This window comes from Diadema setosum, chromosome 18 (genome assembly GCF_964275005.1).
Source record: "Diadema setosum chromosome 18, eeDiaSeto1, whole genome shotgun sequence".
NCBI classification, from domain to species: Eukaryota; Metazoa; Echinodermata; class Echinoidea; order Diadematoida; family Diadematidae; genus Diadema; species Diadema setosum.
This window is the reverse complement of record NC_092702.1, coordinates 6,199,924-6,227,005: the sequence shown is the minus strand read 5'-3', so window position 1 is coordinate 6,227,005 and position 27,082 is coordinate 6,199,924. Positions and strand designations below refer to the sequence as shown.

The 27,082-nt window shown below is 37.5% G+C and overlaps 1 protein-coding gene across 1 annotated transcript in view; it reads right to left on the bottom strand.

The window, feature by feature from the left end:
* Positions 1-2,643: 2,643 nt before the first annotated feature.
* The window catches only part of LOC140241949 (myoferlin-like), a 75,216-nt gene continuing 50,777 nt past the window's right edge, over positions 2,644-27,082 (bottom strand). The window contains exons 35-51 of the mRNA XM_072321695.1: positions 26,699-26,861; positions 25,263-25,399; positions 23,293-23,322; positions 22,842-22,871; positions 19,858-19,965; positions 18,560-18,685; positions 17,754-17,915; positions 17,037-17,128; positions 16,299-16,469; positions 15,734-15,888; positions 15,050-15,278; positions 14,068-14,163; positions 10,667-10,805; positions 9,798-9,897; positions 5,381-5,586; positions 3,832-3,941; positions 2,644-2,821 (exon numbers count right to left, since the gene is read on the bottom strand). Of these exons, the coding sequence (XP_072177796.1) occupies positions 2,644-2,821; positions 3,832-3,941; positions 5,381-5,586; positions 9,798-9,897; positions 10,667-10,805; positions 14,068-14,163; positions 15,050-15,278; positions 15,734-15,888; positions 16,299-16,469; positions 17,037-17,128; positions 17,754-17,915; positions 18,560-18,685; positions 19,858-19,965; positions 22,842-22,871; positions 23,293-23,322; positions 25,263-25,399; positions 26,699-26,861 (2,232 nt within the window). The remainder of the gene's footprint in view (positions 2,822-3,831; positions 3,942-5,380; positions 5,587-9,797; positions 9,898-10,666; positions 10,806-14,067; positions 14,164-15,049; positions 15,279-15,733; positions 15,889-16,298; positions 16,470-17,036; positions 17,129-17,753; positions 17,916-18,559; positions 18,686-19,857; positions 19,966-22,841; positions 22,872-23,292; positions 23,323-25,262; positions 25,400-26,698; positions 26,862-27,082) is intronic.

Below are 27,082 nucleotides of genomic sequence, written 5' to 3'. Positions count from 1 at the left end.
TAGCATTTCTATGACAGAGAGAATGAACACCTTGTGATCCGTTTATTCACTTGAAAATCACAACGACACTTGTTGAATGGCGAATTCTCCTCATATTAGTAACTAATAATTTATGTACATCGCTCATTATTACTACACGAGCTCATTACACAGTCATACGGTGAAGTTCGTGTTTACAAGAACTACGATGATATAGTGATAATCATATGGATATTCAGTACATATGTTATATGATCTGACGAGAATTCATGAATATACATATATCTTTAAATTTGTCATTAACAAGAATAAGACAAAATCGCTTTAAAAAAAAATATGTTGATTTCAGAGACCATATCATCCTCTTGATTGCGCAAATCACTCTTTTGTTGTCATAAACAATTTGATATCAGTATCGATAAAGTACTTGGCAAATACACTGTAATTCTGTGACTCTAAAGGAAAAGTGTTTAATTTGCAAGTTACTTTCATTTGACCCACCACTCTCGTTTTGATCTAACTCCTCTAGCTTTGTAACACTTTGGTCATATAAGTAATTTATATGCATTATTACATTTCAAGACAAACGCAGTCAATACAAATAACTAATGTCTTGTTTACATGATTTCTTATCACAACAAAATAACACAGAAAATTACTAGCAAGCTCAATTCGAAGTAAGTTCGGATATTAACCGAGCCACTGTAATAAAAAAAAACTCTGATAATCTTGGTGGTTGACGGCCGTTTGACGAAAATTTTAGAATGTATAAATAACCGTTGATATTGGCAGACTTCAAGGATGTGGCTGGGAATACACATGACCATATATTAATGATCAAATTTTCTGCTACACGAATAGACACGTTCCTTCAGACTAACAACCAGGCACGAACTGAACTATGGGAAATCGGAAGTTTTCCTCACGAATACACATTGCTATATATTGCCAAACGTTGAGATTCACATTTTCCTGAATATGGAGGTATACATGTACTTCACCTCAGTATGCAAATCACAATAAATCCACATTCCGGAATAAGTTCACTTCCACGATTTACGGATCTGCGCGGTATAATTTTGTAAAACCTAAATTTCATATGAACGCAGTAATGTTGATATTTACTATTACTGTATGAGCTGTAATATACAGATCGTCAGACACATCTTCAACACTTTCAAAATGGTTACATGTATACTTTGTGAAATCAGTAAAGATTCACAACAAGGAACTGGTGGAACTGAAAGCGACTGTATCGAAATATCGTTCAGTTCAAAGACATCTCTCACAACGAAGGTTTATTGCGTTATTGTCAACTAATTCAAATTTACAACCTTTACAACAAATGTTAGTGACGGCAAGAAAGCCTGACAGAGTGTTGTTCTAACATATTAGTAACTAACGCGTGCAAACGGGATTTCCAGTATCGAAATACACTTATTGGAAGCAGTTATACCCAGGGCTTGTAACGAGGTCCTCAGGATAGAAACTACTCATCAGTTTGAGGACACTGATAAACTTTCGCTTTTCTTTCCATTGTCATGCTCGTGAAGGCTTATTAAGGCTTTCAAATAATAGTCCTTAGTCGAATGTGACAACTAACGCGAACACAACACGAAAGTGCAGAAAGTGGTCTAATGTCATAATCATGCTTATTTGAACTTTAATCAACTGCGCAGTTTTTGTTTCCATGGATACTGCGCAGTGATCTGTAAGTGAGACAAATATAATAAACCAGTAGTCGATGCGTTATTCTCAGACACTGCCATTAGTGTATAAATCCTTTGACGTTGACGATGCGAAAGTGATGCGTATACTCAATTGTTACTCGGGGACAGCGTGATATTCCCTTCAGAAAAAAAAGTAGGCTACAACCAGGCACTATGATAGCCAACAGTGTATTACATTAGCATTTTACATCTTCGATCCTATCCAATTACGTATTCATACAATATACAAATGTTCGCCAATCAATTAAATACTGTCTCCAGTTGATTTTCCCCCTTTCATTTATAAGAGAATTTTGAGGTTGACGGCATGCGTTGTAGCGGAAGACATTCAACTTGAGAAAGCCCTCTCTCTAGGTGTAGAACTTAGGTTTTGATTTGAGGCCCATAATTTCATCTTATGCCCATCATGTTTGACGACAGCGTTACTTCATTTGAAAGCCCATGTTCCAGTAAAATGACACAGTAATAGATCAACGACTCGGTTTGACAGTCGTAATAAAGTCCAAAGCACTGCCATACGGTTTATGAGAGCGCTCAGGTTGAAAACGGCATTAAGTCGAAATAGAGACGAGCGTTCTGGTGGAAGACATTGTCTTGGTTTATGGCTAACGATCTGCTTTAAGACAACGCTGTTTATTAGCTGGCTACAACATTCTATTTCAAATTATTCAAACAGCATTATGTTACATAATTGAAGACAGAGGTTCTCGTGGAAGACTTGAATGCCACCGATTTACAGGAAGGCAGTGTTCGAGTTGAAGATACTACGTTCTCTCAGTCGTAGTTCCACATTGGACTTGCAGTTGATTAAAGCGTATCGTCTGAACACATCGTTGTTCTAAATGATTCATGCTCTTGTGTAGGAATATTACAATCATTAGTAACCGGCAATTGTCTTTGTTAAAAGCCAACGCGGATGGTTGACGGCAGTGTTCTAGTTGAAGACGGCGTTCACGGATGCTCCCGGCACGTTGTAGATGAAAAGGATGAGGAAGATGATGAGGAGGATGAGGAGAATGCCGATGATGATGTACCACTTGTAGTTGTACCAGATGATGAAGCGAATTGATTTCCAGGGGGAGGTGAACCACAGGAAGGAAGTTTCTGGGCGACTGCGTTTCAAAAAGAACAGAAAAATATATAAAGGCACTTCTCTGACATTGTACAGAATATACTATATCACTTGCAGTGTGGCATATTTGCTATGTATAGTATCATAAAATCAAATCATATAATTTTGAAGAGAAATTCAATTTTATAAATCAAAGCTGTGAGATAATTTATGCCCACTCTTGAAGTGACAGATTCAAACGTGGTTGGACTGAAACGACAGTAAAGTATTTACGTGGAGACCCATTATTCTGGATTGCCACATCAGCCAAGTTTCATCTGGGAATTTCACACGATTAGTTAGGATATGACATCCTCGTTGCCATATATCATATCAGTTTATAGAAATTGGGCGCTTTTTGTGTGTTGGATCACTATTATACTATTTCTCATTCAATGTAGCTGTTGTGGCTATTTATTATAGATGGAGGAGAAACATTCCGCAAATTATAATATACTGCATATTACACCCATTTTATTTCATATTTCGAAGTTTTCAGTCAATAGGAAAGCTATTAAGTGGACAAAAGCATGGTCCATGCCTTCGGGAATACACATGTTAGGAACGCCCTGCGCGATATGAAGTACACAAAACATGTTACAGTCAATATTGTTGATATTCAGTTGGAGAAACGATAATAAACCATGCCACATTATCTTTATCTGATGCCTTTTGATAATGTAAAACACGCTATGTACCAAGATATTGTAAGCTATGTTTATATACAGATATTGCAACTGACTTAAAGGGAGTTGCAGGCCATGCATAGTGCATATCGTATTGAAATAATTGCCTTGGAGTACAATGTATTTGAATTTGAAGCGTGGCATGAACTCTTCTGGAATATTATCCCTGGTTTGTACAAGTATATAGGTAAACTAAAAAAACACACAAAACTTCTTGCGACATACAGGATAATACTTGCTGGATGACTTTGCTTACATATCGTAGAAACTTAACTACAAAGAACTTATGCATGGGAAAACCAAATAAGATCAGTAAGATACTAACTTTGGCGGGTCTAGATGGGGGTGTTGGTTGGGTTCGTCCCTTCCAGGAGCTGTGGGTCGCTCCTCAATCTCACCCTCGTCTAGAATTTCCAGCTCCATTTCGACCTTCCCCTGCAGCGAGAGATGTTATTTTTATAGGACTCATGAATAAACAGCGACTTTCAAAGCATGGGCGATCCATCCATTTTTGTAACCTTTGATTATCTATGTATGATTTAAGTTTTCTGTGTATTTCTTATAAATGTGAAATGGAAAATAAACAACAAATAAACAAGTGACTAAAAAATCCAAATGACGGCGGGGGAGTTTGCCTGATTATAGTCCTCATTTGATGTTTCACCTGGCAGGTTAACACTTACGATTTAGAATTTACTGAGTTTGAAAGAGTATACAACGGCTGTTGACATGACACTCAAATGTATCAAAGTGGCAAAGTAATGGCAGCTTTGATAATATCATGTAGTTTTATAATCTTATTTTTTTGGACTGCTTGCTCTTCAAACAAGTGTACAGTATCAAAGGGGGCTTGTCATTACCTCATAAAATTATTTACTCAGCATTTTCCATACATTATTTCCGGTGATAGATAATCGGGACCGTGTTTTCATTCGTGATTACACAAAACGCCAATTCTAAACGGCAATGAGAACCATAATATATGCCGTTTTTAGAATGTGTTTGTATAGTTGACTTGTTTGCTTCCCGGGTCAAACGGCACAAAGCAGCAACGCTGTGCAACTCCCGAATCGCAATAACCCCAAAAGAAACGTGTTCTTTGAATCGTAGTTCTATCTTTAGAGGGTTAGAAACCTGGGTCTATGAATGCTGGAGAGAAAAAAAAATCGACTAATTATGAATGCACCTGACAGACTTAAACCCAGGAACATTATTATTGGAAAAATCCACTCGAAAATTTCATCAAGTTCATAAGAAAGAGAGAAAAATATCCCTGCAGAACAGTGCAAAAATAATCAAAATCGGATGAGAAATAAGGTAGTTACAATATTCTGAAATGTAAAAATTTTTCGGAAAACATTCCTTGACCTGTCGTTATGAATATTTATATCAGCAAGATGATGATGTCATGCTATCACAATTCCTTATTGATTTCATATACAGAAATGACAAAAATCTCATATTTCAGCTGTATGAATATAAAACTTGCCTTAAAACCACCCAAAATTAAAAATAACAAATGTAACCTCTGATATATTTTGGTAGGGAATATTCTACCTGTGTAAGCTGAAAATAACGACTTCCCCAAATTTCATATAAATACATGAAAAATTGCGAGGGCATGACATCATCAACTCACTCATTTGAATATTCAAAAGGACTGGTCAAGATGTCTTTCTTGTTACTTATCCCATTTTTGTTATTACTGGAAAGTTATGTAGGGATTTCATTTCTCTGTCTCTTGAAGTTTGATTATTTTTTTCAGGTGGATTTTAAACCACACAGCTCAGGCTTGCGGAATAGGGCCTACATACGTATGAAAATCAAATACTATAGTAGGATAGATTGCGCTAATAAGGAATGGGACAACTTACCGCCAGAGTGCGTAGGTCTTCATCACCCTCCGTGCAGTAGCATGGCCACCAGCCTCGGACCCGTTTCTGATCGAAGAGAGACATGTAGCTGACCTGCCGTGAGCTACCTTTCTTTGACCCGTCCCCGCCCGGTAGCTGGTTCAGGGAGCACTGGTAAGACTTCTTCGCAGGGACCACCATTCGGTTCAGGTCCAGTTCCAGGGTACCTGCATAGTGGGGGAGGGAATGGGGTGGTTGAAGGACCGGAATTGATTTCCTTATTCTTTCCCATGGACAGTTCTTTTTTTTTTTCACCAAGAAAATTTATTCATATAAACATTCAGGTACAAAATAGAATAATGTCACATGCAGTACATACAGACAAATGATCGAAATTTGACAGGTAACTGCGAAACAGTTAAACAATGTAGATACGATTCCAATTAATATTAGATACAAAACATTTGGTTTTCTCAGAAATATATTCGTCTATTTTCTTTGCTTGTTTTAAGAATTGACAAAATTGGCTAAAATGTAACGATTTCTTTTTATTTTTGACAGAAAATACGAAGTATTTTGCGTACAAATAAACCACGTTGTAACATTTTGGATTTTCTGTCGAACCAAGTATAAAGGAACTTTTAGTAATTTAAATTTTGTTCTGTAACATAATTTCTTGTATTTGAGCGATAAATCTTTGGGTAACGTCACATTCCCAAAATAGATGTGCGATTGTTTCTGTGGAGCTCGAACAAAACGTACAGAGGTGTGTGTCAGATAGCCCCATTGCAAAAAGTAATTTGTTAACACCAATATTCCTATGTAAAATTTTGTACTGAAAATAACGAAGTCTTTGATTTAAAGTAGATGTATAAGGAACATTATATATTTTAGTCCAGTCTAAGTTTTGATTAAAAATTTCTTCCCATTTCCTTTCTGATTTAGGTGGTTGAATATCCTCTCACATAATATTCGATGTACATATCGACATATCTTGATTCTTTTAAACAAATTATATATCATTTCTTCTTGTTGCGTCTTTATTTCATTATCATTTACTGATTTCTCTTCAATATATTTTTTTCCATTCTAAGGGGATTGCATGAATAACTGAAAAATATTCTAAAAAATGACAACAAACACCGTATTTATTGCGAAACTGTTAAAAATTTAAAAGAGATAAACCATCATCACTCAATTATTGTTTAATTTTTATTACACCCCTTTGAAACATCATTTTCTTAAATACGATCTCATTATTTATACGAATTAATGAATTAAACCATATTACTTTGTTTTTCACTTGTTATACAGATAACTTGTGGGAAAAGGTATAATCACACCAAGCCTTAAGAATTTCACGTATAAAACTATTTTGTATCAAATTGATTTTCTTTTCTGTTCCGGCCATATTACAATACCAAATCATATTGTGCCCTAAGTTTTCTAAATAATATTCAAAGAAACATTTCCACTTTCCTCTATTTTGATCATTTAATAATTTTTTCACCCAAGTGATTTTAAGTCCTGAAATTACAGATGAAAAATGAAACATCTTTAAACCTCCCTGAGAGTAATCTCCAATTATTGTGGCCCGACTGATTTTATCGGGTTTATCATCCCAGATAAAAGAAAATACTATTTGTTCTATTTCTTTTATAAATTGTGCTGATGGAGAAGGTAATACCGAAAACAGAAAAATTAATTGAGAAGCCAAAGATTTTAACATAACAATTTTCGCGATGGGTGTTAAATATCTTCTCGACCAAATTTCAAAATCTCCAATAATTCTCTTTTCTTGGGTATATAATTCAACTCAAACGTGTCATTTAAAGTTGTAGTGAATGTGATTCCGAGTAACTTAAAATGGTCCACTAGAAAAACTGAAACCGGAGTTGTTTATATCTGGTGGATGTGCTTTATAATAGCCAAGAGCCACAATTTCACTCTTATTACGGTTGATTGCTAAACCTGAAAAAATTCTAAATTGGTCCAATATTTGTAACAACCTAAAAAACGAATTTGGATTTTTCAAAAAGAACGTAGTGTCGTCGGCATAAGCGCTGATAAGAATTTCACGGCCACAAACATTAATACCTTTTATGTTGAGATCATTTCTAACCCATATTGCAAGTATTTCACTACATAAAATATACAGTAACGGACTTAAAGGGCACCCTTGACGAACGCCACGTTGTAAATAAAAAAAAAAAATCAGAAGCGTGACCGTTGTTTACAACGCAAGACATTATATCAGTGTATGATATTTCAATCCATGTTATAAACTCTTGTCCAAAATTTAAAAAAATGCAATATTTGAATAATAAAATTCCATTCTTATTTATCAAATGCCTTTTCAAAATCAGCCAAAAACATGAACCCAGGAATATTCGTCTTATTCGTATAATCAATCATTTCAAGTGTTAATCTAATATTTTCTCCAATATATCTCCCTGGAAGAAATCCGGTTTGGTCATGATTTATAATTTCTGGCAAAACTTTTTTAAGGCGACAAGCCAAACATTTCGCAATGATTTTATAATCTGTATTCAAAATTGATATTGGTCGCCAATTCTTCAAATATAATAAATCTTTATCTTTTTTAGGAATGAGATTCATAACACCTCTCCTTTGATCAACTGTTAATTTCTTATGAGCAAAGGAATAATGAAAACTTTGAATTAAACAATGACCAAGGTCTTGAATAAAAAACTTATGAAATTCAGAAGGAAAACCATCAGTTCCAGGGGTCTTATCGTTGGGCATAGTTTTAAGTGCTTCAATGCATTCTTGCAAAGAAATTGGGCCTTCACATTTTAATTGCAAATCATCTGATAATTTGGGGGTTAAATTATCTTGATTTAATATTGCAAATCCCTTTAAATCAACAATGGGAGGGCTTTCAGTGGCATATAAATTTTCAAAAAATACTTTTTCAGCGTTGAGTCTATCTTTTATGGAATTCAAAATCACACCATCCTCAGTGGATAAAGTTGTTATAGTTTTTAAACGTTGATTTCTTTTTTCTAAGTTATTGAAATATTTTGAATTTCGTTCTCCATATTCGACCCAATTACCCCTTGAACGTATAATATAACCTTCTGTTTTAAATTCATAAAAATGTTCCAACTCTTGTTTACATTCATCAATTTGTCTTTGAATATCAGAATCTAGATCGATTGAAATATGTTCTTCTAAATTCTTCAGTCTATTTAATAAACATTTTTCATGATTACATCTTTGCCTAGAGTTTTTAACAGAATACACAATAGTAATTGATCTTAAATGACATTTAAGATACTCCCAAAACATATTTGGATTCATTTCTTGCAAATGGTTACTTTTTATTATGTGTATATTTTCTCGAATCAGAGAAGTGTATGTTTCATCTTGCAATAAAGACACATTAAACTTCCAAAATCCCCGACCCCTTGTAACATTATTCACTCTGATATAACAAATAACAGCAGAATCATCACTTTTATAGCCTGGTAATATATCACAACGTTTCACTTGAGAAACTAAATGGTGTGAAATCAAAAAATAGTCTAATCGGCATTGCACATATTTTGACCGCCATGTATATCTAAATTTCAGGATTCTTGAATCTCCATACGTCAATCAAAGATAATTCTTGCAAAACACTTTGTATGACATTAACAGCATGAAAATGGGTGACTGAACGCCCACCTTTCTTATCAATATCAACATCCAATACACAGTTGAAATCCCCTCCCCATATTATTGACCGACATTCGAAATGTTCCAAATACATAACAATATTATCAAAAAATCCCGGATCGTCTGAATTTGGCGCATAAATACATGGACAGTTCGTTAGTGAGAACCTTCTCTAAATATTGTTTCGCTGAGTATGAGACAGACAGATGGACAGATAGATAGATAGATCAATAGACAGACAGATAGATGGATAGATAGATTGATAGCTTGATTGATAGACAGATGGATAGATAGGTAGATAGATAAATAAATAAATAAATAGATAAATAAATTAATTAATAGATAAATCAATAGATGGATGGATAGATAAACAGATAGGCAAAGGAAAAGAGAGAAAGAGACAAAACAGACAGACAAGCAAACAGATGACAGAGACAGACTCTTTCTCCCTCATTGTAAAAGTGATGTCAGATTTAATCATTACGCGTGACATTTTTCATAATGAAAGACATGGGAGAGAAATAAACACACTAATTTATTTACTCCTCTTTGCCGAATTTCCCAATCGAATGTCACGAATTTACTATTAATGAAATTTGTCCCATTCATCATTCAATCAATAATTCCTTCGGGTGAGTGTCATTCATATTGTTTACCGGTTTTCTTTTTTTCTCGGCTCGGCTTTACGTACAGTATCATTAACATTGTGGTGAACATAGTGTACGACTAAATATAAAATCAACCGAAAGCAACAAACCAAGGAAGTCGTCAGCGGAGAATTTGTCGTTGTCCCAGATTTGAATGACGAAGGTGGGCGGGACACGTATTTCCGTGGCGCTCACACTCCAGAAATGCTCCTAAAGTGAAAAACAAAGATACATTGAGAAATGAAAATCGGACCAATTCAATTATGTGAGGACTGAACTGAGATTCAATAGCAAAATTGATGTGATTTTTATCATCACTGTTACGTCTATGCAACCAAAAATATGAACGGTGATGATGAAAATCAGTAGATCGCGTCGTCTTGACTGCTTCCTGTTCCTATGAGAGCCAATAGTACTGATGTTTGCTATCCCATCACCACATTCTACGTATTTCTGTATCAGAATTGTCACTGGGCTACATGTTCTATCCCTAACAAAGCCTGCTTCATGGGTTTCCTGCCCCACCCAAATCTTCGATGTGCACCTACATCTCGAGTATCTGGATAAGTACTCGATGGCACCATACACCCATTATGTCTTCTACTTTCTGTTCAATGCAATCCCTCTTTCCCTCCTTTCTTTTTCCCGATAACAAATTTCAACACCTATTTCAATGTTACTATTGCTAGATAATGCCAGTATCCTCGTGCTTACTCGTTGGTATATTTCTACGTAAGACACAAATTTATTTCCACAAAGGATTTCTTCGCTATGTGCCGTACCACTCCTCCGAGAGCGCACGGTCGACTGCCATCACTTGCCGTTTTCCGTTCTCAATATTCAAATTACTACCCAATAGAATTAACTAATAAAATTGATTCCCCACGCCGGTCAACATCTTATACCCTCCCCCTCTCCCCACCCCCTCATCGACAAGGAGGTGTTCGCATACGCGCGCGTCTCTAGCATTTGCATTCACCTTTCTCTTGACCACCAGCACGCGCTCGGGAGGAATGTACTCCATGTCAAAGACGAATCTCCAGTTGAAGTTGCCCTCTCCGTTGAGTGACCGGTAGTGGACATCCGTCTCCTGCTTCTCGTCTTGACCAGCCAGCCAACTGTCCATATGAATAAAAATATCAATAACGGGTTTCGGTTTCTGTTCGTGTATTGGTTTTTTTTTTTTTTTTTTGTTACACCTGTCTGACACTGATGTGAATTCTTGAACACCTAGCTTATACTAAAGCTTCAAACATGTGAACACTGTGCATATTTTCGAGCTCTATCCAGAGTTATATCAGAGATAACCCACAAAAATTATCGAGTGGGTGTGTGTGTGTTTGGGGGGGGGGGGGGGAGTAATGAGCAGATAGATTCCCAATCAAACGTTGCCATGAATATTCTATACCAATATAATAGTTCGATATGATATCAATAAATTGCAGTTCGACTGCATTTGTTCAGATGTATTCATTATTTAGGGAATTGAAGTTACAAATCTTAAAGGGTCCTCAAGAAAAGTGAGCAATTCCTCTTCTTTTGAAAATGTTGGGACGAACGCAAAACAAGTTGTTTTACCTGAATAAAAAACATGAAACAAATCGAATGTTTAGTATATTTTCATATTTGCCAGATTGTAAAAATTGGTTTCTTAGATTATGTTTTTCTGATACTTCGTAGGCCCCATGTGGTTTTCATTCATCCCAAAAAAGTTAAAATCTTAATCCCCGTCTCAACCACAACTCACCATCCCTTTAATATAAAAACGAACACACTTTGCTCACCCTTAGACCATCCCTTAAAAATAAAACGGACACACTTTGCTCACCTTTAGACCATCCCTTGAAAATAAAACGGACACACTTTGTTCACCCTTAGACCATCCCTTTAAAGCAAAACGGACATACTTTGCTCACCCTTAGACCATCCCTTGAAAATAAGACGGACACACTTTGCTCACCCTTAGACCATCCCTTTAAAATAGAACGAACACACTTTGCTCATCCTTAGACGATCCCTTAAAAATAAAACGGGCACACTTTGCTCACCCTTGGACCATCCCTTTAAAATAGAACGAACACACTTTGCTCATCCTTAGACCATCCCTTCAACATAAAACGGACACACTTTGTTCACCCTTAGACCATCCCTTAAAAACAAAACGGACACACTTTGCTCCCCCTTTGACAATAACTTTAAAATAAACGGACACACTTTACTCATCCTTAGACCATCCCTTCAAAATAAAACGGACACACTTTGCTCCCCCTTTGACAATCCCTTTAAAATAAAACGAACACACTTTGGTCATCCTTAGACCATCCCTTCAAAATAAAACGGACACACTTTGTTCACCCTTAGACCATCCCTTTAAAGTAGAACGAACACACTTTGCTCATCCTTAGACCATCCCTTAAAAATAAAACGGGCACACTTTGCTCACCCTTAGACCATCCCTTTAAAATAAAACGGACACACTTTGCTCACCCTTACACCATCCGTTTAAAATAAAACGGACACACTTTGCTCACCCTTAGACCATCCCTTTAAAATAAAACGGACACACTTTGCTCACCCTTACACCATCCGTTTAAAATAAAACGGACACACTTTGCTCACCCTTAGACCATCCCTTTAAAATAGAACGAACACACTTTGCTCATCCTTAGACCATCCCTTCAAAATAAAACGGACACACTTTGTTCACCCTTCGACCATCCCTTAAAAACAAAACGGACACACTTTGCTCCCCCTTTGACAATCCCTTTAAAATAAAACGAACACACTTTGGTCATCCTTAGACCATCCCTTCAAAATAAAACGGACACACTTTGTTCACCCTTAGACCATCCCTTTAAAATAGAACGAACACACTTTGCTCATCCTTAGACCATCCCTTCAAAATAAAACGGGCACACTTTGCTCACCCTTAGACCATCCCTTTAAAATAAAACGGACACACTTTGCTCACCCTTACACCATCCGTTTAAAATAAAACGGACACACTTTGCTCACCCTTAGACCATCCCTTTAAAATAGAACGAACACACTTTGCTCATCCTTAGACCATCCCTTCAAAATAAAACGGACACACTTTGTTCACCCTTCGACCATCCCTTAAAAACAAAACGGACACACTTTGCTCCCCCTTTGACAATCCCTTTAATATAAAACGGACACACTTTGGTCATCCTTAGACCATCCCTTCAAAATAAAACGGACAACCTTTACTCACCCTTAGACCATCCCTTTAAAATAGAACGAACACACTTTGCTCATCCTTAGACCATCCCTTCAAAATAAAACGGGCACACTTTGCTCACCCTTAGACCATCCCTTTAAAATAAAACGGACACACTTTGCTCACCCTTACACCATCCGTTTAAAATAAAACGGACACACTTTGCTCACCCTTAGACCATCCCTTTAAAATAGAACGAACACACTTTGCTCATCCTTAGACCATCCCTTCAAAATAAAACGGACACACTTTGTTCACCCTTCGACCATCCCTTAAAAACAAAACGGACACACTTTGCTCACCCTTAGACCATCCCTTGAAAATAAAACGGACAACCTTTACTCACCCTTAGACCATCCCTTTAAAATAGAACGAACACACTTTGCTCATCCTTAGACCATCCCTTCAAAATAAAACGGGCACACTTTGCTCACCCTTAGACCATCCCTTTAAAATAAAACGGACACACTTTGCTCACCCTTACACCATCCGTTTAAAATAAAACGGACACACTTTGCTCACCCTTAGACCATCCCTTTAAAATAGAACGAACACACTTTGCTCATCCTTAGACCATCCCTTCAAAATAAAACGGACACACTTTGCTCATCCTTAGACCATCCCTTAAAAACAAAACGGACACACTTTGCTCCCCCTTTGACAATCCCTTTAAAATAAAACGGACACACTTTGGTCATCCTTAGACCATCCCTTCAAAATAAAACGGACACACTTTGCTCACCCTTAGACCATCCCTTCAAAATAAAACGGACACACTTTGCTCACCCTTAGACCATCCCATAAAAATAAAACGGACACACTTTGCTCACCCTTAGACCATCGCTTCAAAATAAAACGGACACACTTTGTTCACCCTTAGACCATCCCTTCAAAATAAAACGGACACACTTTGTTCACCCTTACGACCATCCCTTAAAAACAAAACGGACATACTTTGCTCCCCCTTTGACAATCCCTTTAAAATAAAACGGACACACTTTGTTCACCCTTAGACCATCCTTTCAAAATAAAACGGACACACTTTGCTCACCCTTAGACCATCCCTTCAAAATAAAACGGACACACTTTGCTCACCCTTAGACCATCTCTTTAAAATAAAACGGACACACTCTGCTCACCCTTTGACGTAGATGTCGCTCATCCTCTCACCGGTAATTGAAGTCTCGTCCAAGATCACATCCACTGTGTTCCAGATGACGCAGCGAAGCTGAAATCTAATAAGAGTATTACATACATTATGGTATGATCACTATTCTGTGGATTCACTTAAATTCAAACTTATATTTACTTCTCCCAAGGAGGTTCTGTTGTGTTTGTTTTTTTATTCTCCGAAGTTTGTTTGTTTGTTTGTCTGTCTGCCTGTTAGCAATATCACAAGACAGCTGATGCAATTTTTCAGGCTATGTTTATAGTGGTAAAAGAGTCAGATGATATTTTTGGTGGTAATTTGGACCATGTTTCGGATCCAGAAACATTATTTAGATATAGTGTGCACAGTTCCGTGGAGTCAGAGACGTCACGACCTTGGCGCACATGTTTGCGTAGACTCTTCAAATGTTTTTAGTGATGTGCCTTTGATTTGTCACATAAGGCTTACATACCGAGTATAGGTGAGCAAAATTATTTGTGTATTTATCCTATTCACTGTTCCTTCATTTCCCATTATTCTGTCGCTGTACTGAAAATGGTTGACGTTTCTTCATTTCAAGGTAGTCCATTATCGGGATATCATTCCTTGGTGTTGTGAGATGTTCTCTAAATAGCGAATCATCCCAAAATGATTCCAAAAGTTAAATGCCACATGTTATTAAAGTTTATGTAAATATGATTAAGGATTCTAAACCTTAATGTCTCTGGTTTGAATCCGTTATATCAATAGCGGTAGTGCCCCTCCATGTAGAGAAGGTACTCTTTCCTTACTAGTCCGTTTTAAATTAGTAACAGTTATGTTTCCAAGTAGATGCATAATATGTAACCGCGTATTGGTAGTCTGGAATCGACAGTCCGAAATTCCCCCTTCAAACAGCTACTAAATGCTGAATTTTCAAAAGCAAGAGTAATCATTGATGCAGCTGGGGCTTACACACGAGTTGAGCTTACTTCTTGGCCTTTCGAACCGTGATGTCAAAAGGCGGTCCCGGCTGGCTCATACCGCTAGGAAAGATGTCTACCCACATCTCGAGGTGGCCCTGGACCAAGTCTGGCATGACAGGGTTGTACAGCTTCCGAGTCTCCACGTGCTCCCTGACCAAGTTTTGGGCCCGCAGAGCGTAGAGGGCCAGTCTCTGGTCCGCCGGTCCCCAGTGCTCGTTTTGAATCTTGTCGGCCTCTACGAGTGGATTTTCGTGAGAACGAAGGTAAGGAAGACGGAGTGGTTATTGCCATGGCATTACGTGAGTTTGGGATAGATTTCAATACACTGACGTTTTAGTCACTATTTACTGTATCAAGTTTTTTTTTTATTATTTTTTATTTTAAATGACAGCATTCGAGCTAGTAACTATACAGTGCAACAACGACGTAGGCAATATTTCAAGAATGTATACATTGTAAGGCCTAGTTCTTCTTGATCCATAACTTGAATATGTTTTCTAGTACTATCACAACGTCATCATCATAATCATCATAACAAATGTGAGTACACCTTTTTACTATCACCATTAGTCATTACAGAAAACAATTGCAAACAGTACTAGTATCATAATACTGTATATTATTGTTTTGTTTGAAACGTAAATCATGCGAATGGCTTCTGAGCATGCTCACGGGGCGACGAAGACTCACCGAAGTCCATCAGATTGAAGGTCTCGCCTCCAACGATGACACTTGTAGGTGGATCTGCGTCCTCGAAGATCGGGGGAGCCATCGAGTGTCGCTTACAGTGCTCGGCCAGGAGCTGGCGGGGCGTGCCCGTGTCCCGCCAGATGTTCGGTCCCGAGCTGTAATTCACGTAGTAAGTTGCAGCGAAGCCATAAAGATTACACACTGACCATATACATATTCAATTTAATTCATCAATTCAATTCATTTCAATTCAATTCAATAAAGTTCAATTCAGTTCAATTCAATTCAGTTCAATTGATTCAAGTTAGTTCAACTCAACCCAACTCAATTCAGTTCAATTCAATTCAATTCAATTCAATTCAATTCAATTCAATTCAATTCAATTCAACAATTTAAATGAGTACCAAATTATGACATGGTATAATAGATGATGGTATGACCTTCTTGGAGAGCAGAGTGTACATTGAAGAGACTACTCTTTTTACACTAGATCATCTTAAAAACAAACAAGCAAAAACGTTCAACATATTTCGATGTCATAATAAGAATGACGAGGTGTGCTCACATGTTGTACGTTTGGGGCAGACCACAAGTTGCGCGGTACTGGGTCAGGAATCGATTCTCGAGATCGATGACAGTTTGACCGATCATATCGTCACGGCTCAGCAGGTCCCGATCCATCACTGTGATCACGAGGTCCTTGTGTATCGGCAGAACCGTCTTAATCTCAAATAATCTAGATCAAATGAGAGAAACGAGCTTTCTTTAAGTACAAAAAAATGTAGATGGCGATGAGATGATCACGTGTTGATGACCATTATAGCAACGTACCATAGTAACTGCCACGGGCAGAGTTGAAATGGTTTAGTAATTTGGAAGTGGTCATAGTATCTAGCTATAGTACTTTCAGTAGTACCCTTGCCCTTTTGGCAGAATGTAAAATTAACCCAATACTTCTTTTACGGAGCGGAAATGAACCGAGATGAAAAAGCAGGCTCAGTGAAAACTCAAAATCGTTGTCGGCCCCATTTTAAAAAGAGCAGTGAAAATGCTTACACAACGATAAGGAGCAAATCACTATTAGTGAAAATAATAACTTTGACGAAGATGGTATCGATGGTGAAGATGAAGGTGATGGTGACGATGATGGAAGTTTGATGATATACATCATCATACCGCTTCGAAGTATGATGATATACACATTCTAAATAGATAAAATGGAATGAAATTAACTTTAGATGAACGAGAATGATGTGTGTTGAAATAATGTATCAAGATAGACACGATTTCTCTTTAACGTTACCTGCCGAAGAAAGGATCGAGGGTGTTTGGGACGTAATTCTCATTGTCATCCTGCTTCGTTTTGCCAAGAGAAACAATGACGTAGGGATCAGACTGTCGAGCAAAATTGATGAGTGACAAAAAGGAATTACTGAATTCGAATTTGCAGCAGAACTGTTACATAACGGGCGTTGACAGGAATACAGCGTATGAATTCGTTGATTGGAAAAAAAAAACCAGAATATAGCAGCTATTTGTTAGTCTTTTCTCTCTCTCTTCCTTTTTTTCTCTCTCTACTTCTCTTTCTCGATAAACATATTAGGTGCATAGATATAAGTTAGCTTACATAATCATGTTTACAATCACAATGAATTTGTGAGACTCCCAAATACTTCCGATAACTAAGTGTTTTGGAGTCGTATTAATAATGCATGGAATACCACGATGAAATGTCGTATTTCTTACGACATGCCGACAGTTGCTGTTGTCATACAAGTCATTCCCGACAAGAACACTAAGGTAGTGTGTCTCGAATATTTGTAGTCGGTGTTCTTGAATCTATTGACTTATACCCAATCCCCTCCTGTTCGTGTGACGAGCCTACTACTTTGGAGTTTGATACTGTTGTTGTTGTTGTTGTTGTTGTTGTGTTTGTTAAGTCTATCATCATGTAGGGTGGCACAAGCACAGGTTTTATTACTTTGATTTAACATAAATGTAGCAGCTATTGCCGTCTTACCAGTCCATTTCTGTCCATGGGGCACAGTTGATGTGCGCGCACCACGTAGACGCGCACGATGCACTCCACGAGCCCGACATGAGGTAGCTCGCCTTGTTTGAAGAACATTGGTTCCAGGGGTTCCTTCATCTCCGGAGGCAGTGGGTAGATCTTGAACGAGCCCTACAAGAACAGGGGATTATAGGCAAAGAGAATCTTCAGGTCACCTGCATGGGTCTCACTATCTCAGATACATAAAACATGCGACACACAGTGATTGCAGTTCCCATGGCAACTGCTACGCAGCAGCCAATCAACTGCTAGTAAGTTTATTGTAACTATGGCATCTGTTCATATTGTAACTTATGTGAAAAAAAAATAGTTGGAGATCCTTTTGTGAAACGGTGTCCTGTTCTTAATTTGATTTTTCATAGAGGTTATACAACTTGACAGCATTGATATGAAGATGAAGATGATTAATGACTTGTGGATAGTGGCAAGAAGCAGATATGGCGCTTCCTTTTTAAGTTAAAATGCCAGTTATAAGGAATTCTACGTGTATCAATAAACATGTTTTATGCTGCTGCACTCGTGCTACGACAAGAGAGGTTGGAGGAGGATTTAATGTATCAGCGATCACCAACGGGCAGAGATGTCTACAGCAGAGAAGGGAGATTACGGTAAGAACTGGAAATAGCTATCTTGATAATGACTTTCTTGTAGTCAAAATTTTATGTCAAGTGCTTCTTCATTCTTTTGTTCGTGTTTCATTTAAAAAAAAAAAATTTTGCAATTTTGATGCTCTGCCCGCATGTCACCATTCGTACCTTGAACTCGCCCACGTTGCTCGGTTCTTGGTCCCCCTTCACCTTGCCTCGAGTCAGGGTGAACGTGTCACAAAAATCGGAGAAGCCGTTGAATTCTGGAACCTTCTCTAGTTCGTAAGGAATGAGCTGGAATCGAAGAATAACCCGACGAATGATCGCAAGTATAATAGTGTGGTGATTATCAGACTCTGTGTTAGCTAATAAATTGCATAATCGGAATCTGAAATATCAAGATATAGAAGAGTTCATCTATCACTCCCTATACTATACCGGTCGGATCATCCTGATGTGACCTCTTAGAAAGATGTCATCGTTCATTAAAATGAATTTTGATTTATACGCCCAGTTGTACGAAGATTGACTTCCTTGTCATACACACTAAAAAATAAAGGTTCAAATTCGCACCCTACTGTATTTGTCTCTAGCGGAGCACCGTGGGTGCACAATTGCACCTTTTATCATACAAGTAGAAAATTAAATCTCTTAATTATTTATATTCGTACCTAAAAAGATGCAGACATATCCATCAGAGTGTAAGTTTGATCTTACGAGTAAAACCTTAGTACTCGTGGTCCAAATTTTCAATTCACAATGTATTAATGTTTATGGTGCATGTTTGCACCCTTGATTAGCACAAAACCGAGGGTGCAAATTCGCACTCCTGCAGGTTCAACATTCAGCGTGTTGCTCCTCTAAGGGTGCAAACTGCTTATTGGGGTGTAAAGTTGCACCCTATAGGGTGGTTGTATAGCGACAATTTTGGGGTTCAAATTTGAACCCGTATTTCTTAGTGTGTAGGTGAGACACAAACAGAAATGAATGCAGTATCATGGGAATTGCTTTGCAAAGATAAATTATAGACAAATTGTATAAACATGAATATACACAAATATGAACAAGGAATATATAAACAAATACTCTCAAACGTGCATTCAAAATGACAGCTGAAACCTCTTGAACGGGCAGCTTCCTATTTGATATTTGATAATCAGATTGCATAAAATAAAACGAACTGAACAGAATACTCCGAAACAATATAAAAACATATCACGCGTTCCTTTGGTAAACGACTAGTTGGTATTTTCCTTCCGTATGAAAAGGAGTACAGTAAAGGAAATTCAAAACTCTGTGAAGTGTGTATGATTATAGAATGTATACATAAGGGGTATATTCATAGGTGGTGAGAGCAGATCTAGATATATATATATATATATATATATATATATATATATATATATATATATATCCAGGAGGAGAGACTAAGAGGGAGAGTGAGAAAATAAAACGCCTCTATCTACCTCAAGGGTATCGTAGCCGCGCTCCAAGTATGACACACACTTGTCGGTATCACCGATGGATGCGTAATACTTCGACCACCAGTCGATCTCCTCCTCTGCCACGGCCTCCTAAAAGTTCGATAACAGAAGTTTGATAAACGATGATGTCGTCACCGATAATTTGACAAACAGATTCTTATCAATTGCGGACACGATAAGAGGAGTCTTTATTCCGATTATTAAGACATAGTGACCGTCCAATTATTAATGAAACGATAGACAGGTTTATCAACTATGAGTGGAAAGCAAGGTAAAAAGAAAATAACGGTAATCTTTCAAATGCATACTACTTGCTTGGATTTACAATAATTACAATTATTATTTATTCGACCAGATAAAGATCATAATTATACATATCATAAACACTACAAACATGAGACGAAAACTAGAGTAAACCATGGGGCTCCATAAATAAACATTACAAAAGGATACACTATACTATACATGTAACACAGAATGATAGAGGTAAAGAAGGTGACAACATGAGGGTCAGGGCACGCACGAGTAAATACATTATTGCCCGTATATTTATGTGAATCCACACAATGTTGCCCCCAAGGAACATTGATAAAATACGTGCAATTTAGAGATTTAATGTACACAAATTCATTTTCAAATATCAAACCATAAATACTAGGTGTTTACTCATTATCAATGGCAGTGTTATTTGATGTATGGTTTTTGAACTATTAAGGATCAAAAGTAGGAAATGTTTTTTTGTAACACCTAGTATGAATAATCTGTATGAATACTACGAATCATAGGAATTAAAGGACAAGTTCACATTCATAGACATGTGGGTTGAGTGAATGCAGCAATATTAGTAGAACACATCAGTGAGAGTTTGAGGAAAATCGGACAATCTGTTAAAAAGTTATGAACTTTTGAAGTTTCTTCTCAGTCACGGCTGGATGAGAAGACTACTATAGCTTGTGATGTCACATGTGTGCAACGATATAAAGAAAGAATAAAGAAAATTCAACATATTTTCACTTTTCTCGCATAACAAAGGAATACTTGACTTCTCGCATAACAAAAGAATACTCGACTTCTCTCTTTCAGAAGGCAGGGGGGATAATATGACCCTTAACATATATGTACGTCATAACAAGTCGAAGAAATGTGCACTTTATTCAAAAATAAAGTTTTGTGATATTCTCTTTTTATTTTCCTTATATCGTTGTACGTATGTGACATCATACACTGTAGTAGTCTTCTCATCCAGCAGTGACTGCGCAGACACTTAAAAAATTCATAACTTTTGAACGCATTGTCCGATTTTCCTCAAACTCTCATTAGATGGGTTCTACTAATATTGCTGCATTCACTCAACCCACATGTCTATGAAGGTGAACTTGTCCTTTGAAGAGAGTGCAAGTGTTAACTCTTCCTGCGACCACGAGTCTTGTGTGCACAAATTTCACACACAGACCTATGGACAGTAATTTAATCTGGCATGCAAAGGGTTAAGGAATCAGAGCTAAAAAATCAGTATATCAGTGACATCGGGTATGCCGATTGCTGACAGCTGCGTCTGTTGACAAATTACATGCAATTGTAGAAGCGGTGAATGCTGAAGGGGGAAGTGTTCAGAACTAGATCTATAAGGGGAAAAGTCTAGAAGATATAGTGATATATAAGAAGTTACATTTGAAGCTATACCACAGTGTGTTGATGATCATTGTGCATGACAAAGTTGACAGATAATCGATCTGGAAAGGACAGCAAAGAAGAAACCAAACGCGGACATCGTGGCAAAGAGAAAACCGGATGGTGAAGGCTGACATGCATGCAATTTCAGCAGCGCTATAGAAACAACAGAAAGTCTCTAAAAGAGAAGTTGAACACTGAAAAGTAGGACCAAGACGAGGGAAGTTGGTGTCACTGTGGATGTGCAGTCGTGGACGATGGATGAGCAAATGCATGGAGAAGAGATTTGTGCAAGAGATGTGATGCTGGTGGATGATCACTCGAGACTGCCATGACTGTTAGATTCCATTCCATTCCATTCAATTCAATTCTATCCAATTCAATATTGGGTTTTAATTATTATGCAAGAAAAAAGAGGAATGTGCAGGTAGACACACAAAAACCTCAATAACAAAACTGGTTGCTTCATAACAGTAAAACAAATTATATCGTGATAACTTTAAGCAGAAATATTTGCGATATTTCCATCTAAACTACATGTCAAAGCTGTTGTATGATTATCCGGGATGATTGTGAAACGAGTTAAGAGGGTGAAACTTAAGGTGCCTTAAGGGTCTGAGGATGATGTTCATGTGTGACACGATCCTGTCATGAAAACGAAAATGAATTAAGTAAGAATCGTGTACCTGCCCAGAAAAAAAAAAAAAGAGAGAGAGAGAGAGACGTCGGAGAACGTAAGAATTGCCATTCAACAATGGATTTGTAAAGTAGGCAGACCAAGAAAAAAAAAACTGTCAACAGCAGATGAAAAGGCTTTTACAGTTATAAAAAGAAGAACTGTTGAGATAGATAAGAGCCGAATAATGGGGAAAAGAGGTTGATCAATTATCAAAGAGAATGAGATAAGAGAGGAGAAGGAGTCGAGAGAAAAAAACGAAAAACCATGTTCTGCGGTTAAGCTTATGTTTTGTTTAAAGTCTACCTGCTTGAAATTTGGTACAGGTTCCCATTAGAAACCGTTAAATGATTTAGTGCCAAACGTGACTGACTAGGCTGATGTTGATGAAGTGTGTCAGATAAGAAGAAACAAATGCTTACCCATGTCATGATTTCGTAGTTTTCACGTATGTATTTTATCCTATCAATATCGACACCACCAAAAAGACAACCATACCAACGTATAAGGGTACTATAATGTACAACGCTTCACGGAGTGCATGACGAACACCGATAAACATAATCTTTGAAAGTGTGAAGAGTGGTGTGTGTAATAATGAAGACGAGTTGTGACATACCGGATCGACTGATCTTGTTCTCTGCCACCACTGTTGAGAACAAACAAAGAGAAAAAAAAAAGAAAGAAAGAAAGAAATAAAGAAAGAAAAGAGAAAAAATAAAAGAGAGAAAGGTTACATTCAGTCGGGTGTATCTGCCATCCCATCCATGCCTTGTCACTGTGAACTCCCGTTTCGTCTGCAACAACAAGACTTTTGGGTTTAACGAGTATCATTTCTATCTGACCCATGTCTGCTGCGAATATCATGATGAGATTTTTAATTATTGAGTATGTTTGATATCGTAACTTCTATGCCAAATTAACCCTTTGATGTCATCACCAGGATTTGGAGTATTATAGTATTTCATTCACATCGCAATTACATTGTACATGTATTTACATTGTATTTACATCGTCTCGGAACATTACAATCAAACTTAACGAGTCAAAGGACGAAACTTTTCAAATACCTGCATTCGTCTTAATCCGCCCATGCTGATCTGTTCAGAAAGAGGATAGAAAGAATAAGTATATATGAAGCAACAGAAAACGATATTAGAAAAAAATCGTTTGTCTAAACCTGCTGCCTTCTAGGCGCATGGATTCAGTAGTTTTCTAACACCCTATTCTCGTAAGAAATGACATTATGATATGACTGTGTTAATAAATAACGCTATGGGTATTCATCTGAAATACAGTAATAGAACAGCTAGTAGGGGACCATTTTGCGTGGAGCTCTAATCTATTGGTATCGTTTCATATAACATGTAACAAAACAGACTTGCAATAAAACTTAAGAGAATAGCGATAGTGTTCAGAGTTGTCGCTGTTGCTGTAGTATTACACATGTTGTTAGGCAATCTTATCATGTTAAAGGTAGGGGACACCTTTTACAGACCTCCCAAAATGCAGCAAAACATTAAATATGAACCTCAGGGGACTTGTTTAGGCAACTGCTGAGAAATTTGGAAGTCAACAGTTATCTACAATTTGAATAATGCACAAAACTCAACTACTCAGTAGTTCTGTGTGTCAACCACACTTAAGTCTTTTTGTTGCAGTCTTCTGTATTTTTATCTATAAACACAAATCTAAGAGTATAAGAGCTGATGTAATAACATATAGAGTGTGTGGCAAGAATGTATAATCACAGAAATGTTTGTAAGTTTTGATGAACTTTCTTCACAAAATATACATGATGGACACACATGCAGTGCATGGATCTGCAAAGGTAGCCTAGTAATATACTGGAATTTACAGTGAGCCCCGAAAAAAAAAAAATTCAATTCAAAATCTAACGGTCAATAAAAATGTACTAAATGTTACCTTCCACTTTCAATACTTTATGGGAGTTTCTAAAATGATACTCTCTTCAACATACCACTGTATTTATACAACTCTTCATCTAAGGCATGCAAATGGGATTCCCTATCTTTAAAGACAATAGCATATAGAGTGTTCTTGTAATCTTTGTGGTGAATGTAGGCACCAGTGCTAATACATTGTCCAGAAAAATAAAGAGGTCTATGACTCAATGACCTAAGGATAATAGATATCCGACTGAGAGAGAGAGAGAAAAAAAATTACTCTATCTTACATCTATAAAACGTTCACACGTGCACTTTGTTGTACACATTAAGAATTGTATGCAAACACATTCATCGTATCACAATACATAATTATGATTATCATGGACTTGATTTTTATCCAGTTTTGCCTTTTTAAGTGAGAATTCGGCTATTTCAAAACTTTCCTGCTGTTGTTATTATCAAAGCATTGCCCATTGCCTATTTCCACAACTGGATCGAGTGGGGTAAATGTAAAACCTTATTCATTGATGTTCGAACCGATCGGGTTTCGAATTCAGAATTTAATGCCCGAGTGTCCCCAAGTCCTGTCCACTACACCAAGCTGAGTGAAGCTTCTCCAGCTGAGTCGTGTGATGGGGGTCATCTCACGAACTCGACACCGACGAGTCATACCACCCACGAGCTAAACATCGCATAAAACAGGAACACTTGTTTAATACTGAGTAAAGCAGGCCCATGAGCTATAGACACTATAGGCAAATAAGTAGGCCTACTATGAGCTTGACACTATAGACACATGATGCATACGAGCTCCACACTACGTAATTTATGTAATGTCGACCTTTTTTGTTTTTGCCTAGTGTCGAACTTGTGGGCCTTGCTTTCCTAGTGTCGAGCTTATGGGTCTTATTTGCCTCTTGTGTAACTCGTGGAACGTATAACTCGTGGGTCTTAAAAAGTTTAAGTGATATCAAACTCGTGGACCTTGTTCGCTTAGTATCTAGTTTGTGGGATATAACTTGCGAACTGTATAACTCGTGGGTAGTATGACTCGTGGGCTGTGTGACTCTTGGGCTGTGTAACTCGTGGGTTGTCGAGCTCGTGACATGTACCCGAATCAACATCCCTACCTTCTTCTTCTTCTGGTTGTCTTCGGCAGACAGCGTTACTTTTCGACTTTTGTCCTCGGAAGACTCCCCATCCGGCATGTCGATCACTTCGTACTCTTTCTTGCCCGGGCGGGTAAGTGTGAGCCCTGGTACGTCGCCTTGGGGTACAGAAATATGTTTTGAGTTTAATCGGAGAATATTATTGCGGAGAGGTTGTCGAATGCGTGCGGAATTACTAAATTTGCTTTGAGTATTAAAAGCTTATCTGCTCTTCGGTACTCGATTTCTTTCCAAGATGAAGAAACGTGCTCTTATAACAGTCCAGACATTATCCTGTTTGGTTGACTGATTATACCGGTATGTTCAATATTTGATACAATTTAATACTAATTTCATCTATACTGAAATTGATTCTAATTTTTCCTTTTTTTTTTTCATGATTTAAAGGGCTCGTTTAGTTTTGTTGGAGACCTAACCTCGGGTCTCTAACATCTTTTGGTTAGATAGTGTGAAACCTCTTATGAAATATGGAAGAGCCGTAATTTCAAGAGGAATTCAAAGTTCATTAGATGAAATTGGTTCTGATATGGCTGAGATACCCAAAACAGAGCGATCCGAATAAAAGGTAGGACCCCTAATTTAATTACGATGGCTTTGTTTTACTTTATTTTTTGATGTCTCAGCCATTCCAAAACCGATTTTCATCAAATAAACTTTGAATTCCTCTTAGAATTGTATGCTTTTTACTCTTTCATAAGTAGTTTCTTCGTATTTCACAAAAAGTTAAAAACCCAATCCTCACATCAACCAATACTATACCATCCCTTTAAGGTAGTATACAGTGTACTTTCTTTTACAGTCCACATGTTTGCAAATGCACATCCATTAACAAACATGATGTTGCATTCTAAGTAAATCGAGCAATAATGCAAAGGTTGGTAAATTCTATTGCGGTTAGATGGAATGGGTGAAACTATCGACCCTGTGAGTTCTTTGAGAACGCACACATCATCCCCCTCTCGGATTTCAAAATGAACTTTCAAATATTCTTTTCCTAATAAAAAAAATGGTTAATTATAAGCTTTGTGCACATTATGTGTCACGTGACAAGGGATCAATCACAAGTTCGTAACAACAAATGCGTTACATTGTAATTATTTCTAACAATTTTAGCCTACACATCACTGGTGCCTTGCAGAGTCGCCGATAACATCTTCATAAGTTAATATGACAGTGATGTCTATTTACCGTTCAGAATTATTAATCCTATCAGGAACAGATTTCACTTTCCTGAGGCATTTAGCACTCGTTTGCAGCTACACTTTCCTTCGTAGCTTCCTCTTCTACACAATACTGCATACACTAGTAGGACAACACAGCTTAGTTTTTTCAAACTGAAATGTTATCAGACAGTGCCGTTTAGCGTTCCCACTGGAAGGATAGATTGCACAGCTTACCAGCTCTGTCATCCATTGTAGAAAGCCGCAGAGATCGGATGCGCCGGTACTTGGCAAGCCCGCTGATGGCTGTGATACCCACGATGGGCTTGCGGCCGAACGCGCGGTGATCGCGCACTTTGATGTTTATCGGGGGCGTGTAGAGTTCTTCTCGTGGCAAATCCTTCATTACCATAAAAAAGAAAGGTGTTTGACATTCAAATCATCGTGACTGCCCAGTTGTAATGTTATTTCGAAATGTGAAACCATGCATTATTGTTATCATTATTCACCCTTATCTGAACTGCATTGAAAGTCAAATAGTACATTTCACCCTCAGATTGGCAACGGCAGACTTGACAAAAGCAATACCCCCTCTCCCTTCATGAAAGGATTTTCTATTTC